A 26,684-nucleotide genomic window follows, 5' to 3' on the forward strand; every position below is an offset into this window, starting at 1 on the left:
TTTATATATAATTATAAAGTTTAATCAGTAACTTTTTTGTATTAAAATATAATATTCAACTTGTATTATAAACAAATAACAATATAAAAAATGAGATTCGTAAAATAATAAAAAAAATGTACATAATTTTAATTTATACAGCTAAGATTCTTAAAATAAATGTATAGAGATCATAAAGAATTAGGATTTTATGTATGATAAATATAGTTTATTTTATTTTGCTCAGTTAATTATTAATACCGTATTGTTTGGCAACTTCTACTGATAATGGTACTAACCAATAGTCAGGTAATTGGTTATTGTGCTGTTTTAGGTATTGATTGATAAGCTCATCTGGACCCGGTTGTTCTTTTCCGTTAGGTAGTCTAATATAAAACTTGACTTCCCCATTTAAATTTGGCTTTGAAATAACTTCACATTTTACATTTATTGTTGATGGGTTATCTGGCAGAAGTCTATTTGATATGGTTGACCTTCTTTTGATTGAATTAAAATGGGAGTCTATCCTTCTCTGTGGTGTCTTAACCATAGTGACCTCAATACCTTTTGGCACATGAACATTTGCTGGCATAATAGTAACATTTTGTGAAAGATTGTGAATGATAGAAGATGTTGATTGACTTTTAGTATAATTGGTAGACCTAACTTGCCTATTTGCAGAAACAGAGTTGTGTGATTTGTTTAAATTAGTTTTTAAATTACAAGGTTTATTAATATTCAAAGGTGAACTCTTGGGTTTTACAGTCATTGAAACAAATTGAATATCATCTTCATCATCGCTAATAATAATATGATCATCTTCTATTGAAATAACATCATCTTCTATTTTTTTATGATTATTTTGATCATTGGTTTTTTGAATGTTATTTTCAGTACAAGTAGAGATTGATGTTTCAAAATTATCATTTAGAATTTCACAATCGTTTTGCATATCTTCTTCATCTAGATCTATGATATCTACTTGTTTTAAACCATCAGTTGTTTTTTCATTTTCTTCTTTATCACTATCAATTAATACAACTTCTTCGCACTTTTCACTATCTATATTATTAGTATTAACTAATCTTTCGTTATGACTATTAACAAATGTATTAGTATTATCATTACTTTTTACCACAGTTGAATTTTTTTGAAATTCAACCGGTTTGATAGATTTATGTTTGTTGTTAGTACCAAATACTTTAGTTTTGTTTTTTGAAATTTTATCTTTTTCCCTTAATTGCTTTTCTAGTTCAATAAGTTTAGAAGAAGTTCGCTGCAATGGTTTGCCTTTATTTTTAGTCTGGTTCAAAGCACCCCATTCGTCTTCGGAATCAGTAAAATCAGAGATGGAATTAATGTCATTTTCACTAAAATATTCCTCAGATTCATAATACTTATCAGCTTCAAAATCTTGCCTAACAACCGATTTTCTTGTGCGTTTTTGCAAAATTATTTCTTCGTTCTGAACTAAATTATATATAAAAAAAAAAACATGAATATTAATTTACTTGTCAGAAATTAACCAGTCACCAAAATACTGTTATATAAATTAGTTTATATTTTTCTGTTTAAAACAGATCCAACTGAAATTCCCTTAAAATTATAATAATTTATATTTTAATTGTTATTATTATTCATTCTCTTATTCAACAGGGTGGAACCTTTTTTATGAATAAACTAAAAGGTAAAAATGGTTCACATATCATTGAATAAATATAATACATTATATAATACATAATCATAATAAAAACATATTTTGAGAATGCTAAGCAATTCAGGTGAAATTGATTTTAATTTAAGACTAATTTTTTTTTTTAACCAATAATTTAGTAAAATTATTTGACTTGAGAAATATTAGTTAATAGCTTATCTAGCATGTTAGCAACATTAGACAGTCATATTTATTTTTCGATATAACTATTATTTTTTAACAAATCAATCATTAAAATATAACTGGAAAAATAAAAATGTAATTGACTAACATATAGGTACTATGAGTCATTATATATTATGTAAGTTGTAATTATTATTGTCAAGTAAAAATCAATTGAACATTATTTATAATCAAAAAACCTAAATAATTAATTTTTGAAGAAATAAATTAATATTGATGCTCAAAGTATAATGTTTATTGAATTAAATATGTTAATTTTTTAATCAGAGGTTTTGCAGGCCTTTGGCATAATATTTAAAATGAGAAATTAATTGTCTAGCTTTGACTTCTCGTGAAAATTGGTAGGAGAAGCCAATTGACGTCAATCTAACTGCAACAGACAGTAATTTATTACCCCGCGCCGTATTGGATTTTATTATGAACAGAGTATTTAAATACAATTAATAACACTTCATATTTCATAATTTAAATTAATAATAATTACTAAGTTAAAATGTATATTACCTTGAGCTATTGACTTAAAATCTTTATCTTTTAAAAAAGATATATCATCATTATTTTTTGAACCAACCAATGTTTTATTTTGTCCACTAGGCTCGTCATTCTGATTAGTATCTAACAGGTTACTACTATCGTATTTCAGCATTTTCTCTTTTTCTGATAATTGCTTTTCTAGTTCAAAAAGTTTAGAAGGGGTCTGCAGCGGTTGTTTGACTATATTTTTACGCCGATTCATAACACCCCATTCATCTTCAGAATCAGTAAAATCAGACATTGATTTATCATTTTCACTAACATATTCATCAGATTCAGCTGTATCAAAATCTTGCTGTATAATTAACTTTCTTTGACGTTTCTCAACAATAATTTCTTCGCTTTGAGCTAAAATTTAAAATTATAATAATAACTTGAATAATTTGTAGACTAGTACAATTATTATTTATTATAAGTATAAAGTATAAAAACGTGGAACTCGCAGTAAAGTCAGTGTGAGTATGTGTCATCATGGAGCAGGTAACTGAAATGGTTGTGTTATATTTTAACTTAATGACAAATCATTTATTTTTATTTAAGGATAAAAATAATTCTAATCTAAGATGGTGTCATCCTTTTTATGAATATTTTATATACATATAAATATATAATATTATTATTATAGGATTATAATAAGGATTTGTGCTGGCCCCCTGTAATTCAAATAAAAAAAGATAGTTTGGGTAAGCTAAAAAGATTAAAATTAGCTAAGGGGGCTCCATCCCTCTAAATAATCCTCAGTGATAAAAAGGTGTTTATTAATGTTATAGTTTTACAGAGTTCAAATTATACATCTGCTGCTTAATATTGGTTCAGGTTATCAATTTTTTTCCATATTCTTCATTAAATGATTTAGATAGTTTTAACAATAGGTGGTATAAATAGCGAATATTCTCCCAATGTTCGGAGGATTCAAAATGTTTGATAATATCAAATTTTGTTAAAAGAATTAGTTTTTCAGATTAATTTAAATTTTTTCAGCTATTTAATGAAAATCTAAGTGTCTTTCGATGCCATTTAATAAATATTAACTGAAATAAAGAGACAACGCAATTCAGTAACTGATTGCAGATCACATTAACTTAACTGTACTACCTGCATGTTAATCCGAATCAATTAAATTATGTAAATAAAATATTAATATGTGATAAAACTATATTGTTAAAAACATATTAATAGCAAAACTGATTAATGTTAAGCTGAACATTATGAAGATATAAAATTCTAGACTTGATACCAAAATAATGTTAAACGCGGTAACATTCAATGATTACTTACTGTACTATAACATAACATTGAAATTGTTATCAAATAAAAAATAATATGGAAAAAAGCACTTATATTTTTTTTATGTTTTTGTAACTATCAAAAAAAAAAACAAATATAGCATGGTTTAATTTTTAATTCTTACTTAAATATAATTGAAAGAAAATTTCATATCTTACTAACATATTATACAAATTAAAAAAAAACAAACAAATAATCTGTTTTAAAGAAATTAATTTAAGATTTTCATTAGAATGTTTATGTTTCCTAGTTTAGGTTTGAATTTAAAATATGAGTTCTATGTATTAAACAATATGAATATTTGATACATTTTCATTCGACAGTTCTCAATGACTCCTACTAGTAAAAAAATATATGGTTTCTATAATATTATATATAATAATATAAAAATTTTAATTTAAATTATCAAGAATTATTATTAAGTAAAAAAGAGAATAATAGGAACTAGATAAATTGCTCAGAAATACAGAAGACGCAAGTGTATTAACTATTAAGTCTTACATTCTAATTCAATGATAAATCATTGTATATGATGAAAAACAATTAGAGAAGACCGGATTTTTGGTAGCCAATGTAACGAAACAATTATAATTTATATACCTAAAACTACAAATAATCGAACATTTTAAATGTTTGTTACAAAAAGGGCCAAAATATTTTAAATTTATATCTGCATTAAAAATGTTGGGAATTTTTTTTCTTTTGATACTACAAGATTCACTATTCTACCAGAAAATAATTGAAGTTGAAAATATATATTACTTTGAGCTATTGACTTTGAATTTTTCTCTTCCCAAAGTGACATATTTTCTTTATCCTTTTGAATTCTATCTGCATATGATTCACAGTCCTTAAATAATTTTATTTTAGAATCATTGTTTAAGACAATGAAATTATATTCTTCGGGTTCAATTTTCTCAATAAAATTTTCAAGAGCACTTATTAAATTTTCAGGAACTGATGTTCCCTCCATATCCAATTCATAGAGAAAAGTCCGAAGTCCTTCTACTGAATCAGCAATTAGCTTAAAATGTTTTTCACTTTGTATCCAACCAAAACTCCCAGAAACACCTATATAAATATATTTTTAGTTCTATAATATATAAATTATTAATAAAGAGGTTTGAAAAAATATGCATACCATTCATTGGTAGATTATTTTCAACTTTATCATCAACTTTTACTTCTTCTTTATCGGCTTTTACTGATTCGAGAAATTCAAGACTTGGCTAAAGAAAAATAAAACAATTATAATTATATTTAAATTATAATTAAAAATTGATTACTTCATCGTATGGAATGTTGTAATAATATATCCTTAAATCTGGCATAGAATCAAAATAAAAATATTCCTCGGTTTCCAAATCATTCTTCCAAATTGTACACTGTCTTTCATTACAATTGGTCATAATATCATTAATAGTTTTAAATTTAATCTAAGACAAATATAATATATAATATATAAATCCATAAATATTTTATATATATATATATATATACAGGGTGTCCCACAGAGATCTGACATTCTGACAAATGAAATAACTTTTGTTCTAATCAATATTTTTAAAAAATTTCTTTTAAATATAATTCATAGACACTTGCACTACATTTTTTATTTTTTATTTTTAAATACTGAAAATAAAAAACTTAAAAATTGATAAAAAATTTTTTCGAAATATACAATATAACAAATTTGTAAATCTGATTTTTAGATATATTTTTTAACTTTTTTACAAAAACATTAAAATATGAAATAATTATAGTTCTTATCTCTGTGAGTCTGATAACAAATTCAGAATTTTGATATCACCATTATTTCGGGAGATATCGCAATGGGTAAATACTCACGGGACACCCTGTATAATTATATAATTAACAAGCATTATGATACTTTAAAGATTATTAATAAGTTACAAGTTAAACAACTCACAGTAACATAATCACAAAGTGCTTTTACAAGCCAAACTCTCACAAAATATGAGAGTTCACAATAGTCTTTTTCAATTAATGGATTCTTTTCACTCACAACAGCCCAAAAATCTGGATGAATTCCCAGTAAATTCATTACCTGAAAAATAAAATTGTTTTTATCTATTACTCCACATATATGTTACAAAGAAATTTGATTAAAAGTATAAAACATAACTCACAATGACTTTATTTTGTTTTTTTGTGTGGTATACTTTACACCAATCTGATACTTTTCTTGAAAGTTTTGCAGACCAAATATCATATGGCATGACTTGACCAATAAATTTTGTTTTTTTTACTGGCATCAAAAGGGTGGTCATGATTTTACCCATAGTTGTAGATTGTTTAGGCATTAAAAACATTCTTTCAATTTCTCCTTGGTTAATAATATCAATATCCAGTTTTTTAAATAATATAGCCACAAAATTACCTATTTCTGGTAGCTGGAATATTATGGAAATTAATTTAAACTTAACAGCCTTAACACAAAATACATGTTTAAATTATGTAAATAATTATATATTTACCTCCCACATTGAATTGATATATCGATGAAATATATCATTAAAATAAACTTCATTTTCCCAACTTAACACTTTTTCTAAAATATGTGCATTATCTTCATCAGTAGTTAGAGTGGTAGAAAGTATTTCATGATACTTTTTTAATCGTCCAGGACGACAATGTGCAACACTTCTTAATAATACTGAATCATAACAATCTAAATATAAATAAAAAAAGCATAATAATTTGAATCTATTTATTAATTATAATGAGGTAATGTGCTATATAATAATTAAAATAAATCAACAATATACCTTTTGGGTATCTCAATTTAGAGCTAGCTTTTCCTTCCATATTTAGTAAATTAAATGTAAGATTAACATCAGCCATTAATTTATAATCGCTAAAAAAATATTATTTTATTTATAGAAATACAATAAAAAATAAATGAATAATTATTACTCATCAAGGTGGCTGATTTTTTCTTCTAAAAATTCTTCAAGTTCTAATGATTTTTTAGTATGATGATTTCTAGTACCATAAAATGAATAGCAGTTTAAGAATACTTCCCTCACATCTTTCATTACATCAGTAATGGAGTAGTATTCTCCATTTTTAAATTTTGAATCAACTTAAAATAAAATAAAATAATTATTGATAATAGAAATTACAAGCATCTTATAAATTAAATAATATACTTTTCTTAAAATCAATTTGTTCATGTATGGATTCTATAAAATCAATATCTACAGAATTGTCCGATAAATCCTTTAAAATAGGAGGTGCTTTCATATATATTTGTTCAAATATTCTAAAAAATAAAAATATATATTATGGAAAACATATCAAAATCATATCTCAATATATTAATTTAAAATTAATCATGCACCACTCTGTATACAAATTATCCATTAATAAAATTAAAAAGTAAAACGTATTAAATTTGTATCAGGATATTTTATTCACCTTACTATACAGAGACAAAAAAAAAAATCAATATTTTTTCATCATTTAATTTTATGCATTGTTTATTCTTACTTGTAAATTTCTGATATCTCTTTGTTTTCTACTTTTTTGATACTGTTTGATTCATTCATGTTTACCTATAACATAGTAATACATACATTAAAAGATATATTAGGGCTTGATTGTACCTACCTAAATCTAATTTTTGACATTGAGTGTATAACATCAATATATAATGTTTTAATGTTCAACATTTAAAAATAACAAGAACCACATGACTGACCTAAATCATAATACTACTTTAATATCAGTATATGTTGGACGTGTGTTGAATAATATTGTGAATTGAAGTTCTTTTACAATTTTTATGGAATAATTTATAACATGTACACTAAAGATTTTGAACCTTACACATATCCACTAAATAGAAATCCTCGTAATAATTTTAACATTAAGAACAAATCAAAATGGTTTATAAATAACAATTCTAATATTCTCATAAAACCCAAATCAAAAAACAAAAAAAACAGCACTAAATGGAGAAGAATGTTGAATGATTACTCGCAGAATACGACTTTACATGGATTAAGATATGCTGGAAATAATGAATTAAGTGCAAGTGAAAGGTAAATATTAATAACAAAATAAAATATTATTAATGAATTCAATTTACTATTGAATATATTTTTTTACATTTACAATATGGCGTTTTAAGGTGTTTTTGGATAATATCTTTTGGTTTAGCAGTTATCACGGCAGTTTATTTTATTTTCAACTTGTTCCATAAATGGCAAGACATGCCTGTAATTATAAGTCTATCACCAAAAGCAACCAAGCTTACAAGTATACCATTTCCCGCCATTACCATATGTAACATGAACAACGCAAGAAAATCTGTAGCTCGAAATATTTTAGAAACGTAATGTATACTTATTTAAGTAACTACCTACTTTCTATGAATTTCATAAAATACGTAAATCATTCTTTACAATTTATATTTACGCATAGATCCTCAAAACTCGAAAGCAATATCGACCGACGTCTGTTAAGTGATTTCTGTGACGAAGATCCATTATCAATTGATTCCACCATTGACAATTATACAGGAGATTGGGAATCATTAAAAAAATTTATGATTAGAGTATCTCAACCTTGTCATGAAATGATCGTATCATGTCTATGGGCAAACAACCCTAAAGTCTGTTCAGAACTATTCAATCCTTCATTAACAGACGAAGGTATATGTTGTTCATTCAATAAAGTAAAACCTGATTATATATATCGGAACCCAAGAGATTTAACAGATTTAAATATTACGTTTCCAAATCCGTCTGCAAATTGGACTCCTGAAAATGGATACCCCCCGAATACGCCTGCTGAATATACACCCTGGAGGCCCTGGGGCGCCGGCAATCATCTAGGATTAACTCTTGTTTTGGATGCTGAAATAGAGGAATATTATTGTTCATCAGAAGTCAGCTATGGATTCAAAGTAATATTATTATATATTAATAGGGTTCGGACAAATCTTTTAAAACGATACTTTGGATTTGTATTTGAATAGAGATACAAATACATCATTGAGATTAGTGACTTGTATATTATTCAACTGCGTATGCTATAGGTATTATTATTATTATATATTTTCCAAAGCATGATGTTCGTTTTATAACATTTACATTTCATGTATTTTGAAATCATAAAAAGAAATTTTGATTTTAAAGTTATTATTTACAGTTTTTAAAATTTTGTAACGTGATTAAAAAGATTTTACTTAATCGAATATTATTGATTAAAACGGATCCGTACGACGGAAAAATCAAGATAATTATTACACAATTAAATGAGAATAATTATTTTTGTAAATTTAAAGTCCTTATATAAAATTAATTGTTAAGTCTTGCAAACAACTTAATTCAATTAATTATAAAATATTTTTTGGATCGAAACTTGTTTAAAATAAAACATGAAAGTGCATTTTATAGGTGCATTATTTAAAAATTTTAAAGCATAAACTCATAATTTATAAAATTACACACATTCAAGATAACATCATTTCGAGAAAATTACATATTAAAACCAATAAAACCTATAATAAAGATTTTAGTTATTTTGTTGTAATTTAAAAATATTATTCAATGGGTACTTGATTCTTTTACATTATTGTATAGTATACCTACAGTGCAGGTAATAGTAAAATAAATTACTTGAATCACAATAATGTTATACAATTTACTTAGTAATATTTATAGGCCAACTAATCGTCTTAGCTCAGAATATTTTTCTTATACAATGATTATTGAATTCAAATTTCACTAATCCATTACAGTGACTCCAGACACTTAATTTACAGCGGCTAAACGTTACCCATTTTACAGACTTTTTCACTTGACTATTAAAAATTATTGGTTAGTTTTATTATTAATTACATTTTTTTTTTAACTTTATATTATTTATATTATATTAAATCGAAAAATAAGGAATTTTCATGGCACGATTTTATTATTTTATTCTAATTAATAAACGAATAATTTAACGAATAACCATAATAGATACTTGAAATTTTCATCAAATGTTTTTTTTTTTTTTTTTTTAATTATCCCGCGGCAACTAATAAGGCCATTGGGAAGTGGGTAGAGTACTGTAGGTTTTTATGGAACGGTAAGTTGGTTACACGTGGATGAAAGTTTTGGCAGAATTTCTATATTGGGGCATCCGTATGTTTCTGCCATGCTCCGGAGTGGGGGATGGCGGCACTTGTTCTCCGGACACCGTGACTTGCCTAGAGAAAAATGCCGCCCGCTAGTCGAGGATCGAACCCGGTCCGGCTGAGCCACTGCCGACGCGTTAGACCGTTCGGCCACCTCGCTCCCCATCTAATGTTTATATTGGAATTTTCTAGGCATAATAAATTTTCATTTTTAATCTTTTTGAACTATTTAAAGATAATAATTTTGGTTTTCATTGGGTAAAAAAGCTTGAACATTTATTACAAGGTTCGTCATAGTATAATAGCAGTTCAAACATTTTAAAGATACTTAATCTGATAATCAAATTTTATTGTTTAAGAGGACACCACACCCGCATGTGTCGGTCTCCGTCATATAAGTGCGTAGCATAGCAAATTTTACGCTCAGCAGATCACGTTTATCTCAGTTAGTTTAAATTTTAGAGTGAATTTTAAAGCGAGCCATAAATATTTTAAAACTATAAATCTAAAAAAAACTCATAACTCGTTTTAAAATTAAAATATAACAAAAAGCCCAAATTAAGCCCTAGATAATAATCTTGCCTTTAATTTTTATAATAGGTCAATTCACTCTAAATTTTAAACTAACGGAGATAAACGTGATCTGCTGAGCGTAAAATTTGTTATGGCACGCATTTATACGACGGAGACAAAACATGCGGGTGTGGCGTCCTCTTATGCACTTAAAGTTCAAATTTTGACAAAATCATAAAAACAAGAAAATTTGAAAACTATTTTTAAGTAAAAAATTTATAAAATGTCCAGTTTTTATGGTTAAGAATTGTTTTTATGGTTAACAATGTTTCTCATTAATATTTCTACCTAGTATATACAAAAATCTTAAAATTATATAAGCACTGTCTTTTTTAATAGATATTTTAAGTTCAAATTTAGTCAGAATTAATTATTTAGTTATTTTTTTTTTTGTAAGTAAAAAATATTTTAATAATGACCGTCTTTGCTCAGAATCGTTTTCGTATTCAATGATTATATAATTGAATTCAAGTTTAACACTCACATCAATTACTTACATTGACCCATCACGCGTTTTTTTCTTAATGTCTGTGTATTCGATAAGTTATCGGAAAAAGCTTCAACATTTTATACAACATTCCTAATATATTGTTACAATGGTAGTAAGAAAATATAAAAATATTTAGTCACGATTTTCTTAACAAACTTTGAAAGTTTGAATTTTGACAAAATACAAAATCACGAACAATCGCAAATTATTTTGAGTTATTAATTCATAAAAATGTATCTTTTTAAATCTATAATTTAAAAACCCAATACAAGATTCTTCACGAGTTTGTCTACTATTATCAAATAAAAAATACCTACCGGAAAGTCAAATTAAATTTTTATGCGCATTTGAATTACAACTTACAACATTGGATATTCATTCAATTTCTCTTGTTCTTGTACCTACCAATATTCTTATGTTGTTGCTATTCAAAAACGTAAAATTCTAGAAATTTGAAATTTACATCATATGTTTATTTTATCAATTTCTATGATTGATAACATTTTCAAAATATTTCAACAATTTTTATGTTCTTTTAGACATTTTCATTTTCATTTTTTTAGATTTTTAAATCCTAACCCTTGAAAATGTAATACAAGCCCCCCCCCCCCCAATACGTCAATATAATATTAGTTAGAAAATATTAAAAATTTATAGGCAGGTTTCTTCTAAACGAGTTATAAAAATTAACCTACCTAACCTCGCAGATAGTTTTCAAATCAAAAATTGTATTATTAATATAAAATAATGATATATAAATAATAGAAGATAATCGAGGTACTACAGTGAAACGAGATTCTTTTAGGAGGATATGCTATTATTATCAAGTACAAAAAATAAAAATAAATAATATTTACAGTCCAAACAAAGATGATGAAGTATTACACAAGTATTTGATTATACAATACAAATACACATGAAATAACATTTAAAAAATATGCCTACTTTAAAAATAGTTTAATTAATATGCCTACTTTTTAAAGGTAAGTATATTCAAAAAGTATTCTAAATACTTTATAATTGAATACAATTTGCTATTTGCATACCATAATTCAAATACGAGGACGCTACACCCGCATGGCCGCATGTGTTGTCTCCGTCTTACAAGTACGTAACATTGCAAAAACTGTTTCGCGCGGGAAAGAACCGAGAAGGCTACAGTCATAACTAAAAAATGAAATTCTCACCACAGATAAAAGGGAATTTCGACTGTGCAACGTTGTTTTTATTTTTTTGACATTAGAACTGAAAAAAAGTTATTCGATTTTGAAAAACGCAAAAATAATGAATTTTGAAACAATAAGAACTTTTTTTCTATTTGTGATATCGAAAAATTGAAAACAAAGTTGCACAGTAAATGTTCTACTTATTATGTGGTGAAAATTTCGTTTCTTAGTTATAGCTGTAGCCTTCTCGGTTCTTTCCCGCGCGAAACAGTTTTTGCAATGTTACACACTTATAAGACGGAGACAACACATGCGGGTGTAGCGTCCTCTTAACAAAATTAATATGCTAAAAACCGGACTAAAAACCCTAAAAAATATAAAATATTGCTTTTGTATGCATATTAATTTTTTTCAAATTTAAATTAATCATTAAATGCACAGTTAACACAACCAATTTAAAAATAAAATAGATAATTATTTTTCTCACATAGTTTACAAAATATTGATGAAGTCATGGAAATGTACAATAAAAAAGTTCGATTGAACTAAATTTTGTTGTATACTCTATATTTAATAATTTATACTACCATCTAACAACATACAATTAACAAAATAAACTATAAATATCCGGACTCTAAATATAATATTTTAAATCATTAATTATATTGCAGGTAATGTTACACAGTCCTGTAGAAAATCCAAAAATATCATCATTTGGTAGTTTAATATCGCCAGGAAGAGAAACATCATTGGAAATCCACCCTACTGTAGGGATGGCTACACCAACATTAGATGAGATAGAAAAAGAAAAACGTCAATGTGTGTATTCAGCGGAAAAACGATTGAGATTCTATAAAACTTATACTCAGCGGAACTGTATACTAGAATGCGAAGCTAATTTTACATTAACATTTTGTCAATGCGTCATGTATTATATGCCAAGTATGATACTATTGAATTTATTATTTCATTAACCTGCTTAGTCTAGAGTTGAGTTAGGGGATTTAAAAATTAAAATTCATTAAGTTTTCTATAAGTTCTAATGTTAATTAATTTTAATTTTGTATTGGATTTAGAATAAGGTATTTTTATTTTTATTTTTAGGATCAGTAAAAATGTTTAGATCTTCTAATATGTGTGAGGTTAAACCGATTATAATTATAAAAGTATAAAAAATTACTTTACTAAATAAATATATAAATTATAGTCGCTAATAGCATCAAATCATATAAATCTTTTACCTCACAATTTATGGAAAGTAAATCGTCTTTTTCCGCATTGACGTCCTTATATATAGTTAATAATTCACAAAATATTAATCGTATAACTTAAAATATTTTCCAATTATTAAATTTATAATTTTTTTACACAATGGAATTCTTAACATAGCTAATGATCCATCATGAGACGAAATGTTTTTTTTTTTTGGTATTTTTTCTATACATTTTGATTAAACAATATTCTGTCAAAAAAATTTGAAATTATTTAGCTGTTAAAAATACCTAACATTTTCAATTTTTAAAACGTTCCTAATAAGTTCTTATTCTAACATAAATTTAAATATGTATATCGAGTATAAATAAGTATACATTTTATTTTTAGACATAAACTCATAAAACATAAAATATTGTAGAGGCTTTAAACTTTTCGCCGATACGTATTAAAATAATATTCTATATACAATAATATTTTAAAAATACTTGAACAAAACAATAATATGTTACACTTGCTCACTTGCATTTATTTTAATTTTTCTTTTGCAGTAATATTTTATAACCAATAACTAATTATATGATTAAATATGTATATTTTATATTATGTAAGATGCAGTGGCACAGCCAGGGGGCTAAGGGGGTTATAGCCTTCCGCATTGGCTAAGTTTGTTTTAGTCAATAGTCTATATATTATAATTTATAATAAGAAATATTAAAATATTGTCTAGTAAATATATTATAAGTAATCATAGGCGTGCGCACGGGGTGGCCAGGTGGGCCATGGCCCACCCTGCGAGCCATACTGTATCTGTAGTACATATATTGTGATTTGGTAATTTTTTTTTCATGAAACTTAAATAAAAATAATTACAAATTACAATTTTCAATAATAATAATTAATTAAATACATTGAAAATTGAATTATTAAATATTTTTAAGTATTTCTTGAAGTATCTAAATCATAATTGAATTGGCCTACCCTGCCAAAAAGGTCTGCGCACACCTATGTAAGTAATCCTTATCAGAACCTAAATCAACTAAATGTATAACCTTTATAATATTCTTTCTTATAGGCATCATCATGATGAGGACGTTTGTCTCCGTTGTACAAAAAATGTATAGCAAATTTTACGCTCACCAGATCACGTTTAACTCTGTTAATTAAACAATTTGAGTGAATTTATCTCTTATAAAAATTAAAAGTAAGAGTATTATTTAGACGACCTCTTGGGCTGTTTACTATATCATAATTTTGAAACGAGTTATAAGTATTTTTTTAAGATTGTACTCGTAAATTTGTACATCTTAAAATGCTTATAACCCGCTTTAAAATTATAATATAGTAAAATGCACATAACAACATAAGGTCGTCTAAATAATACTCTTAGATACCTTTAAATTTTATAAGAGCACAATTCACTCGATTTTATTTAACGGAACTAAACGTGATTTTCTGAGCGTAAAATTTGATGTTACTCACATAAGACGGAGACAACACATGTGGGTATAACGTTCTTTTAATTTAAAATAATTAGAATAAATAAACAAAAGATAAAAATATAATGTGTATTAATTATAAGGTACAATGAAGTTATCACTAAAAGTAAAAATAACCCTGACTTCATGCTCATAGCTCAGGCTGATGATTTTTTGGAAAATTGTATTATCGCTTAGGTCACTATTTGTTTTTGTTGTATTGATATTATATTATGTATTATTATGTTTTTAGAAGACAGTTTCTCAAGAATTTGCGGGAAAAAGGATGAAGAATGTTCGAATAAAGCTAAGTGTAAGTTTTAACCACAAAGTAGATATAATTTAACTGTATACATATTTTGTCTTAGCGACTAACAATGAGATTTGTTTTTTGTCTATTTTTTAACTTTAAGGATGGTTTTTATTAGCAAATTGGATATAGTTTAGTCATGCAGGAGGAGGATAAGAGTAAAAAAATCCAAGTACTCATTTTTCAAAATAACGTGAAAAAATATCTAAGAAAAAATTCGAATTTTTATGAAAAAAAATCGTCGTAGATACTTGAAACTGTCATAAATCATAAATGTTTATAATATCATCATTACATGATATATTATACGGTGTACTTAAAAATTGAATATTAATAGTTTTCTAAACATAATAACTGTACGTTTAAAAATGTTGAATACAATTTTCTTGATACGTTGTTATCATATACATTTAAAAATAGAGATATTGATACTAAATGGGCACGGCTTTCTTATAAGCATTTGAAGTTCAAATTCGGACATTTTCAAAAGCGAGGTTTTTGTCAAAACTTAATTCAATCTACCAGATTAGTATCTAACATTATGATGGTAAATTAAATTATTTTAAAAACAATAATAACATATGATACACTTAGTGATACAGATTAGATGGACGCTGCATTGACCATCTTACCACAAAATCATTTTTCGTATAATTATCATTTATCACATATACTGATATACATTATAGTTATTTAACGAACAGTTACACTTAACGGCTATCTACTTTTCCCCTTTTAATTTATCAAATTTATAATATAAATAATACATATTAAATAACATTTCCAATAACTTTTAGAATATTACATTCACTGCCTTAATTATAAAAAAAGATGGTTGTTATTTTATGTACTCCTAGTATAATGGACCAACTAATAAATTAACTTTTGTTTTAAAGTGGCGATAGAACTACGATATAGTTCACCGTTATCGAATATTAGTCAATTACTGAATGGAACATATTTACCGAATTGCACTTGTCTACCTGGATGTCATTGGATTGGATATAATAAAGTACATTCGTCATCACCTTTGGCTAATAGTTATAAAATCAAACAAACATTTTTAGCTGGAAGAACTTCCACTTATTTTAAGTTAGTATCCAATCTAATTTAAGATTCTAAGTGGAGCGACGTATTTATTGGTTACAAATGTTACAAAATGATGTTTTTTTGTGTGTCTATATAAATAGTACAAACTAAAAAATAGAATACTTTAATTTCGTCTTTCCATTTAAGTATCTTTTTTTATAGGAAAGTAAATACAGTTAGTGAATTTATAAGGTTAAAATTTGAAATTTAAAATGTTATTAAAATCAATAGATAAACAAAAAAAATAGAGACTTGGAAAAAACGAAATATTTACGCGAAATTGGTTTTTGTTTTTGGCATAACCCTAAAAAAGTTTCCGTAGAAACATGAAATTTTCTCTAAATATTTATTTAGTATTTATAGAAATTTGGAATTTTATTTTTTTAGTTCTTATTCTTTACATTTTATTTCGTTGAGTCAAAAAGCTTGAAAATTTAATACAAGGTTCCCCATAAGTTAATATAATAATAGTCGGAAAATTTAAATACATTGGCACGTTTTTTTCTTATAACCGTTTAAAAGTTCAAGTTTTGACAAAATTTATTTAATTGAAAATTTACAAATACTTTAGTTGTTAAAAATTTATAAAACGTTTAAATTGAAAATTAAAAATAAACAATTATTTAATTATTATTTAATCAATTAATTAGTTAAGATTTTTTGAACTAGATCAAATTTTGCGGATGACAATTGTTGCCGGATATTTATTTACCGAACCAAATTATGCGTCATCAAATTTTTTGCCAAAATTTCTTAAATAATCTGTATATATATAATGACTTGTCCTGGGTGATTCATTATCGTTTAGTCGGAACCGATGAACCTATGAGTATGAAATTTGGACAATAGTTTTGTTTCGTTTTATATATATCCACTAACAAAAGATTTTTCAAAATTTAACTTCTACCGTGAATAAAAGGGGTAAAAATGAAAAAAAGTCACTTAGCCAGAACCGCTAAAACCATGAGTATGAACTTTGGACAGTAAGTTCATTTTATAATGCGAAAAACTCCTTAAAATCAAGATTTATCAAAATTCGACCCCTACGGGTGTTAAAAGGGTTCTTAATGTTATTATACAGGGCGATTTTTTTATCATGAACCACTCATTATTTCAAAAAGTATCAATGTTTTTGAAAATATTTTTTTACAAAGTTTCATGTTGTTAAAAAAACAACGTTTTTATAAAAAAATTATATTTTTTAATATTTTTTATCCTTATAATTTTTTAAGTTTTTTACTTTTTTGAATGGCAACCTAGAGTTTTAATTTCATATTCCAAAGCAGAATATTTTTCTAAGTATTTTGATACGTAAAAATCGAATTTTGGACGAGTAGTTTATGAGTTATAAGTATTTAAAGTTTAGATTGGCGGAGTGGAGTGGTACGGGGTTACCCCGCAAAATGTTTGTCCACTACTCCGCTTGTCTAAACTTTAAATACTTATAACTCATGAACTATTCTTCCAAAATTCGATTTTTACGTATCAAAATACTTAGAAAAATATTCTGCTTTGGAATATGAAATTAAAACTCTAGGTTGCCATTCAAAAAAGTAAAAAACTTAAAAAATTATAAGGATAAAAAATATTAAAAAATTTATTTTTTTCATAAAAACGTTGTTTTTTTAACAATATGAAACTTTGTAAAAAAATATTTTAAAAAACATTGATACTTTTTGAAATAATGAGTGGTTCATGATAAAAAAATCACCCTGTATAATATAAAGAAGAAAAATTGTTCATTTGAACGGTTTTTTTCTGAAACTATTTAACTAATTTTAAAATTTTTTAACATCAGAAAGCTACACAATCCCATGAATCTATAGGCTATATTATATCTTGATGAGTTGCCCTTAATATTTTTATTGCAAATTTGATATTTTTTTTAGAAATAATAATAATTTTAAAATTTTAAATAAATTTTCGTGTATTATATGGTTACTATTGATTGTAAAATTTAGTATGGAAGAATAAGAAATAAGCAATTTGTTATTAGGTACTAATTTTAAAAATGGTTTCATCTTTACAAAGCTAAAAATGCAATAAATTATTATGATTTAATATACTTTTAGTTCCTGTATTTTAAATGATTGTTAAAAATATTTTATGAAGATTAAGATAGAGTAAATCCACGAGAAGTTATAATCATGAGTATAAACGACAAATAAACCAAAAATTTTGAATCATATAGTCGGTATTTTTAGTGGGTAACGAAGTGCATGGGGATCAGTTACTATGTAATTATACATACAATATAATATAACCATTATACCATTGATTATAGAATAGATCAATGATTATACTGACTTAATAACTGTGTATTTAATAATTATTTTAGAAAAAATATGGCTGTAATTCACTTTTTCTTTGAAGAAACCCAATTTACTGGTTTTACAAAAGGGGAGTTGTTTGGATTTACAGAATTCTTATGTAAGTCTACAACTATGTTATTAAAATAATAATTATAAATTAAGTAATGATACATTATTAAATATATTTTAGTGTCAACAATTTATTAACTTTATGTTGACAAATAAAAAACACTAATGAATTAATTTTGGATAAATGATAAATTAAAAAATACTAAAGAACATAATTTTTTTCAGCTAACACAGGAGGACTTTTAGGATTGTTCATGGGTTTTAGCTTTCTCAGTGCAATTGAAGTAATATATTTTATTTCTTTGCGTTTATGGTGCGCAATGTCCAATAAAAAGAAAATAACAGATAGAAAACAATCTAAATAATATTTCAAAATTTAGATTTCAGTAAAATACACAATATAATATTAAGTATTATTAAAACAGCACGCTCCACAATACATTTTTATCTTCAAATTATTTTGTGAAAATAGAATGAAAAAACAATTATCATTTTATGATCATATTATATTTTGCAATCGCTGCGTGACATAATTGCCTAATGGGCTTGTTATAATTTCTAATCTATAGATATAAAAGATGTGCACTTCACACTATGATTATTTGCTTCAAAATTATATAATTTATGCTTGTATTCTTAATGAACATTTGAATTGTATGCTTAAGACGATAGAAGAATCAGAATAAAAATAAAGTGTTAAGGTAGTTTTATTGTTATTCAAAAATTTAAAATAATAGATTAATAAATTGAAATAAAAATTGATATTTATAATATTTATATAATCAAACATATAATAATTCACTAATATATAATAACTAGGTAGTTAGATTTTTTAAAACTTTTAATGATAAAGTTGAATATCATTTGTATTATTTAATAAATGTTAGTTTATATAAATATTAATTATATCTTAACATGATACCTCAGATATTAAACATAAGCAGGGTTTATATCTTTCAAAAGTGCAAATATGCAGTATAATTATGTACTTAGTTTTTTTTATAAAATATGTATTCATAAGGAAATAAACTTGGAAAAATTTTTTTTCAAAACTGATAATAGAAGCATTATTGGAATCTAACATATTTATAATATGTATATTATACAGTTGAATATATCATCAATTCACAAATTTTACCATAATATTTACAATAATTAAATATAGCATAAATTAACTATTTGCAGGTACCATAATCGATTATGATTGGAACTGAAACTAAAGGGTGTGCGTGCTGTAGTATATCTGATGAAAATTTTATTAAATTTGTGTATGCGATGTTGCTTTTTAAATATTTTTTTTTACATTAATTAAAATTTCATCAACAGTGTCAGTAACAATTCGAACTTATATTTTCTCCGAAACTCTATAGAGGCCACGAGCACTCTTATCAAAAATAATTTTTTTTTACTAGAAACATATTAAATAAGACATTGATAGTCATAACAAATTTACAATAATTAATACTTTTTATAGTATATAGAACATTTTTATTGATGATTTATATTAAATTATAAATAAAATATGAATTAATATGCTTAAAATCTTAAAATAAGCAGTATCATTAACATTTAGTAAATATAAAACATACATTGTTGTACTTCAATTGTATGTAAATGGTATCATAAAAAACAAATTTGTATCAAATCAGATTTCAATATGCAGCTTCCTAAGAAATATGCTAATGCGTGAAGTTCTAAGCTCTATACACAATATATTATAACCCCGATTATAACACATAATGACATACCTAACCTACCTATATTAAGATAAAAAAAAATAATAGTCAAAATATTTAAGGAATAGGATACAAATAACCATGTTATTGAATACCCAGTTACTATACAACATTAATATCAATGTCGAGCTGATATTTTTATACTTAAGTACAAACATTTCAAAATTATAAAAATAATGTAAATTACAAATTATACAGTATTGAGTATGTAAGTACTGAGAAGTATGCTGTTCATCATGGTTTATAAATTTTCACAAATGCACTGTGTCACACAATATACCCAAATGTGTTGACTCCTAAACTCCTTTCAACAAATGGACAACATAAATGTAGTTTTGCAGTTTCAATTATGTGTTAGCTTTAATACTAAAAAAAAATGAAGTAGTATTAAACTAAATGGTGAGAACATTATCTGTTTTCTCATTGATTTTTACAATATTTAAATTTTTAAGCAATTTAGAAGCATTTTTAAATTTTAATATCTTTACAGAATTGTAATTCATTTTAAAATAGAAATATTCTTAAAATGCTAACAAGAGAATATACTACATAGTAAATAATCTTCATGTTATACTTGACAATAGGTAAATTTACTTTAATATTGTAACTAAAAACCCAAAATTGTAACTGTTGTGCACAAATTGTCTATGCTGTACATTTGTTATAGATAGAGGTCGGATTTATATTCTCTTAAAATCCTTAAAATATGATGTTTTTATGTCGCATAAATTAGGCAATATAGTCTCTTAGGGTCGGGCCACACATAGCGGTCGAGCCGCAGCGGTTCAACCGCCAGATTACCGTTCACATATGCGCGGTCAAACCGCATGCGGTTATACCAAAGTATTGGACGATAGAAAAATTATTATATTTTAAAACTTAGTAATTAATAGTACCATATACTACAGTTGACATGCTCGTAATACTACTGTTGACATGCACGCTGTTCCAAAAGAAAATACACCATATTTTCATATATTTTATAATAGATTTGATAAAAAAAATTAAAATTATATTTTAAAACATCAGTTTTTTTTACAAATAAAAAAACAGTGTAATTTTAGGTTATGAAAGTTACTAGAAACCTTAGGCCCCACTATTAGAATTTTTTTTTTTAATGCAAATGATCTTTTAAAAAATGAACCGCGGTTATGAACCACGACTATGTGTGAACGGACTAATTTCCGGACTAATTCAAAACAATGTGTTTTGATCATTTGGGAGGTCGAACCGCACACGGGTCAACCGCGACATGTTGCGGTAGATTTTTCGACCGCAGCAATTTCCGCTGCTGAACCGCATAAGTGTGAACGCGTATTGGGCGGTTGCATTTAAAATAAAACAATTTAAATTTGTTGAGCGGTTGAACCGTTGCGGATTGACCGCTATGTGTGGCCCGACCCTTAATATTCTTTTAAAATACCAGATATATGATGTTTAATGTCCTTAAATATGCAAAATATTCTTTTAATTTAAAAAAAAAAATCAGTTTAAATTTATTTTAGCTAACGAAATAACCTATGTGCTATCGCAATCGATAAGGAATACCTGGAGATTAATTTTGATTAAAATCCAGAAATTAATTATTTATAAATAGAATTATTTAGTGAACATTATACCCATCAAAGTGCTGATATACGTGAAATATATTCATTATATGCCGATAATACAAAAATATTCTCAAATATTCTCTAACCCATAAAATATGCTTTTTTATGCAGAATAAATTTTTTCCTATGAATTTTGTGTTTCATGAATCGTAAAGATTTCTCACTACCACTTAACTGCATAGACTAGAAAAAAATATGTAAAATCATAAAAATCCGACCTCTAGTTATAGATATAGCAACACACGGCACACCAGCTTCATTGATTTCTCTGACTTCAAATATAGCTCAAACATCTCTTAAGTTTCATTTATTAATGATTACATTTATGATATTAAGTTATTCTCTAGTATAGCAATTAATTATAAAATATTAAAAATCTGTGTTTTGTGTGAAGCTTTTTTAAATATTTTTATTTTAAAGAAAATTACTAATACTTAGAGAATTAAATAATTTAAGAAATTTCCAACAAAGCATGGATAATTTAGTAACTTATGATTGTTATAATATGTAATGTTAAATAAGGAATCATACAAACTGATATTTATATATTATATTCATTATTATGTCAAACTGTCAACCCAACAAAATAATGTTCCATTGATTCCAATCTAAAGAAAAAATTATGTTAAATTAGATTCAGTATTTTAATTTACATTGTACTGAAATTAATACCAAAGCCATTACTTTTATGACAGTACATTTTTGTGAAATTTTTATTTACTTTAATACATTCAGTTTTTTTTCCATAATAATTTAAACTATATAATCAGTCAGCTAAAAAATTGTACATAACTTTTAAAAAACTTTTTTTATTAACCTCTGATTGCCTATTTGTATAGACACAGATAAATAACAAATAATAATCTAATATTTGCTTAATAAATGCACATATTAAGTATATTATGTTTATTTTGGTTTTGTATTTATAATTAACTCACTCTTAAAAAACTGATTTTGAAAAGATAAATGCAATTATTTGAATAAATAATTTTTTCGATAAACAATATTAAACTGATCATTCAAATACAAATATATAATGAGCAAAGAAGAGATTCTAAAAGAAAACAAAGTAAGTTTTTCCACAGTAACAATGACTGTTATCGAACAAATACTAGGTCTTGGTTGATACTAATTAGTAGACCCAGCAAGTTAAATAGTTGAACTCTGTGGCACGTGTACAATTTGGGCCGGCTTAATAATAGGTATATGGCCAAAAATATTTGAATATCCTGAACTCTGAACAATGAAGTATGAATAATGATAAACAATAAATTTTATATGTTATTGAGAAAAAATGTTCGGGTCTTAGGTTAAAATTCTTAATCAATATGTGCAAATACCTAGCCTATACGGTGTTGCTAATTAATAATTAGAATAACTAGGAAAACTAGAATGAGGTTACTAGTGGGTTGCCTCTTAAAATTAAAATAAATAACTAATGAATAAGAAGTTATACATCTAGTGGGTAACAACTTGCTAAAATCAAATATTCAAGCAAATCATGACAAATAAATATTTGTATTTATAAATGTTTGAGAAAATAAGTACCAATACACATCATACATTATTTGAAGTTGACTGTATAGGACAACCCGATAACTACCCCATGGGCTTTGCCCGCGTTTGATGACTGTTACTAATGTATTTATGTCACTTATCAGTCACCACTTGAAAACAAAAAAATGTTTCTGATTTCTGATTTAATACTTAAATGTGTTTAATAAATTATAGTTTTTTGTAAGTCATTTAACTAATTAGAATCATGTCTTAGAAGCGATTAACTTGATAATTGATTTCAGTTCTCATTTCTTTGACATTATACTAACTACCAACACTCTAAGAGTTTTACAACTTGATTGATGACAACCCAAAAAAACCAAAGTAAATAAATATGATTGTGTTAATATATTGTATAACTATGAGAACGTAATTTCGTTTTAAAGGTGAAAAAAATATTACTTGAAATGTCGAAATCGCTGTTGACTGTTGAATACACTTTTGAGTCTTGATATATCTTGTTCGACATTAAAGAGTAAAGACCAGCAATAAATATTTAAAACATTAATATTATCATTTATCAGTGGAACGATTAAACGCTGTGATAACGTCGTGTACAGACCTTCATCACGAAATCAGTAATACAGCACTAGAGTTGCACGCGTGTGAAGCACTACTGAGTAATGAGCAGTGAAAACTCGCACCTCCCACTGAGCCACTGAGGTCTAATGCACAGAACAACGGGTTTTAACCCACAATCGAATGAGTCGTGACGTCGCGTCCCACTTTAGTGCTGTTGGATTTTACGCGCATCAAAGTTGGTCATGTGGGTACAGTAATATTTTGTTAGGAGTGGGGATAATACTGATGCTCACTGCTCAGTTGATCGATAAGCGATGTGAGCGCTCTAAACTCGGTTGGCGGAAATAATATGAACGTGATTAAATGATTGAAAAACGACCCACTAAACTCACGTGCTTAATTGGTGATACCATAGAATGGCATTTTAAATGTAATCTATTCTGTGGTGATACTACAACTCACTGCTCAGTGCAACAGTCGTGCTTATCATAGCTATGAGGAATGAGCCGCGGTTGGGTGTTGGGTCACACATTTTACGAGTTTATGATGACGACACAACGCATCGTCGGCCATCTTTGAATAATATTCGTGTTGTTATCGGTATCTTTATATATTATATTATTTCAAATGGGTATTTTTTAGGATTCAAATGTTTTTTTTTTTTTAGTTAATCCTAACGTTAAAGATTATAGTTTTAAAAAGTAGAACAACGATTTTAACATAAAAATGGAACAGTAAATTACTATATAATATAGTAGACTTACAAACAAAGGTTCAGGGTATCTACAACATTGTAAATGTATGTTCATCAATTCTAATTTTATATTTTTGTATTTTGTATAATAGCCAAGTAAATTCCAATTTGGAATAAACAGTTGTGTTTTTGAGTACACTACTTAATTTTGTGCAGTTACGTCTACAAAATCACAAATGTGTACAGTACTTCGGAAAATAAAAATGTGCACCTGTATCTTTATAATAATCAAGCTGTAATACTTTTCTTAGTAATTTTTAAAGTTATTAGTAAGATTAATAACAGCTTAAATAGTTTATTTAACTATACTAAATAAAACAGTAAAAACTATTTTGTTAAAAAACTGTGAAAAAAAACGTTGAAATAAAATATTTACAGATGTAGGTATAATCTATTATAAATTGTAATGTAATATATTATTATAATAATTCATTATGTATGTATCAAGACTGCTACTTACGTATTGTCGCTTTTTCAAAATGATGACCGCGACAGCTTGCTGACAATTGAAGATTGAAGACTTCAAAAGAAAAAGAAATAGTTATCGGGTATATTTTATTCACTCGTGTGTTCATCGATTAAAATTTAAAGCAGACATTGGGAAATCCATGATTATCAAACAATTCGAGATTATATTCCTTATCAAGATTAATCTATACTATACTACTATTAAACTTGTAATTTTTATTTAGTTGTAAATAATTTAGAAATTCATAAAATTACAGTACATAAATAAAAATCATAATTCATAGTAAAACTAATATATTCCTCGCTCCGCTCAGAATATAAAAATTAAAAACGCAAGGCCCCAAAAAGCGCGAGTCACTATAATTATAGACGGGTGCCCAGTTTGCTTCACCCCTTCCCCCGGCCATGTTCTCCACATTTGACGTAGCAAGGTTTGTGTGAACAATATGTTTCCGTGTGACCGTAAGTCTGACATTTATGGCATTAAGGTGGATCGATTATGGATTAATGTGTGATTTTTCGACCACGACGGAGGTATGCAATATAGCCAATAACATAGTAATTATAAAGATGTCCAAATAATTGCTATTAGGATTTAGCCGATTTAGGTCTACAAAAAATAACAGTAGAGATATTTTGTTCTTTTTGATGTTTTCTACATGTCTAACCAAGTGGTTTAGTGTTAAGTGTTAAGTTCAGTTATAACATCAGAGATATCAAAACTAAGAGTTGAGTGGTGTAGGTTTCTGATTACGATTCTGAACGGTCGAGAGCTAAGTGGAAAAAAAATCCCCAGACTACAATATTACTCACAACCTCATTCACAAATATTTTTTAACGTTAATTGGTATCTATAATTACCACATTATTAATATTTAATTACAAATACGAATATTATATTATATCATTCAATAAATTAATATAGGTAGTTGTTAGAAAAACAAAGTTTTTATTAAAAAAATATATTTTTAAATATTTTTTAAAAATATCTATAAAAAATACCGAGTACCTAGTAGTCCCATAGCGTATTTTAGAGTAAAGATGAATAGATATTTTTTTAGATTTTTAGATTTTTTTCAACTACTTATGAGAAACCTTGTTTTAAATTTGCAATACTTAGCTATAGAAATTAAAAATTTTTTGCATTTTTAGAAAATGTTTGTAATTGTTGGTATTAATTATTTTTGTTTTCCGTTATAATTACATCTAAAAATGTCAACAGTTTTTTGTCTAATATATAAAGTCATGATCATAACGTTTGATTTATAAATAGCTCTAAAATATTTAAAATATTTTGAAAATGTTATCATACATTCCTACATAGAAAACATCATATAAACATTTGTTGAAAATTTCAAAAAACTACAAACAATTATATCATTATATGTTTTTACTGTGAATAGGTGCCTACGTTTAATGATTATTGTTTGATAATTATTATATTATTATTAATTTTATTATTATTAACTATATTTTGTATTATTGACGCA

At 26.0% G+C, this 26,684-nt stretch overlaps 2 protein-coding genes across 4 annotated transcripts; one reads left to right on the top strand and one right to left on the bottom strand.

Annotated features, from left to right (window-relative positions):
- LOC107164762 (uncharacterized) lies at nucleotides 1-25,204 on the bottom strand. 3 transcript variants are annotated; one of them, XM_015512705.2, is made up of 14 exons: nucleotides 24,013-24,252; nucleotides 23,853-23,907; nucleotides 7,211-7,275; nucleotides 6,871-6,983; nucleotides 6,635-6,803; nucleotides 6,487-6,575; nucleotides 6,196-6,389; nucleotides 5,848-6,111; nucleotides 5,628-5,765; nucleotides 4,984-5,133; nucleotides 4,839-4,926; nucleotides 4,460-4,768; nucleotides 2,381-2,758; nucleotides 1-1,449 (listed from the first exon to the last, which is right to left on the bottom strand). In XM_015512705.2, the coding sequence occupies exons 3-14, from the start codon at nucleotides 7,267-7,269 to the stop codon at nucleotides 227-229; spliced, it is 3,174 nt and encodes a 1,057-aa protein (XP_015368191.1). In that variant the 5' UTR covers nucleotides 7,270-7,275; nucleotides 23,853-23,907; nucleotides 24,013-24,252; the 3' UTR covers nucleotides 1-226. The 3 variants fall into 3 exon arrangements, with proteins under 3 accessions (XP_015368191.1, XP_089079645.1, XP_015368190.1); XM_089223519.1 differs by lacking the exons at nucleotides 23,853-23,907; nucleotides 24,013-24,252 and adding an exon at nucleotides 25,187-25,204; XM_015512704.2 differs by having other exon boundaries at nucleotides 23,853-24,252.
- On the top strand, nucleotides 7,475-19,173 carry LOC107164741 (pickpocket protein 28-like). Its single transcript, XM_089223490.1, has 8 exons — nucleotides 7,475-7,764; nucleotides 7,854-8,057; nucleotides 8,147-8,630; nucleotides 12,749-13,019; nucleotides 15,021-15,080; nucleotides 15,974-16,169; nucleotides 18,496-18,596; nucleotides 18,773-19,173. Exons 1-8 carry the CDS (start codon nucleotides 7,523-7,525, stop codon nucleotides 18,910-18,912), a joined length of 1,698 nt encoding a protein of 565 aa, XP_089079616.1. The 5' UTR covers nucleotides 7,475-7,522; the 3' UTR covers nucleotides 18,913-19,173.
- Nucleotides 25,205-26,684: the final 1,480 nt, after the last annotated feature.

The sequence above is a fragment of the Diuraphis noxia genome, unplaced genomic scaffold (genome assembly GCF_037042655.1).
Source record: "Diuraphis noxia isolate RWA-SAM2 unplaced genomic scaffold, SU_Dnox_SAM2 contig0003, whole genome shotgun sequence".
NCBI lineage: Eukaryota > Metazoa > Arthropoda > Insecta > Hemiptera > Aphididae > Diuraphis > Diuraphis noxia.

Bases quoted from the DNA above. Each gene is read 5' to 3' on its own strand.
- LOC107164762 (XM_089223519.1), bottom strand. From the start codon at position 7,269: ATGAATGAATCAAACAGTATCAAAAAAGTAGAAAACAAAGAGATATCA. The intron at 6,390-6,486 runs GTATATTGTTGA...ATTTATATTTAG, and splicing joins TAAATTGAGATACCCAAAAG to ATTGTTATGATTCAGTATTA. The intron at 2,759-4,459 runs GTAATATATATT...TTTAAATTTTAG, and splicing joins TTCAAAGTCAATAGCTCAAA to CTCAAAGCGAAGAAATTATT.
- LOC107164741 (XM_089223490.1), top strand. From the start codon at position 7,523: ATGTACACTAAAGATTTTGAACCTTACACATATCCACTAAATAGAAAT. The intron at 7,765-7,853 runs GTAAATATTAAT...TGGCGTTTTAAG, and splicing joins GAATTAAGTGCAAGTGAAAG to GTGTTTTTGGATAATATCTT. The intron at 18,597-18,772 runs GTAAGTCTACAA...AATTTTTTTCAG, and splicing joins TGGATTTACAGAATTCTTAT to CTAACACAGGAGGACTTTTA.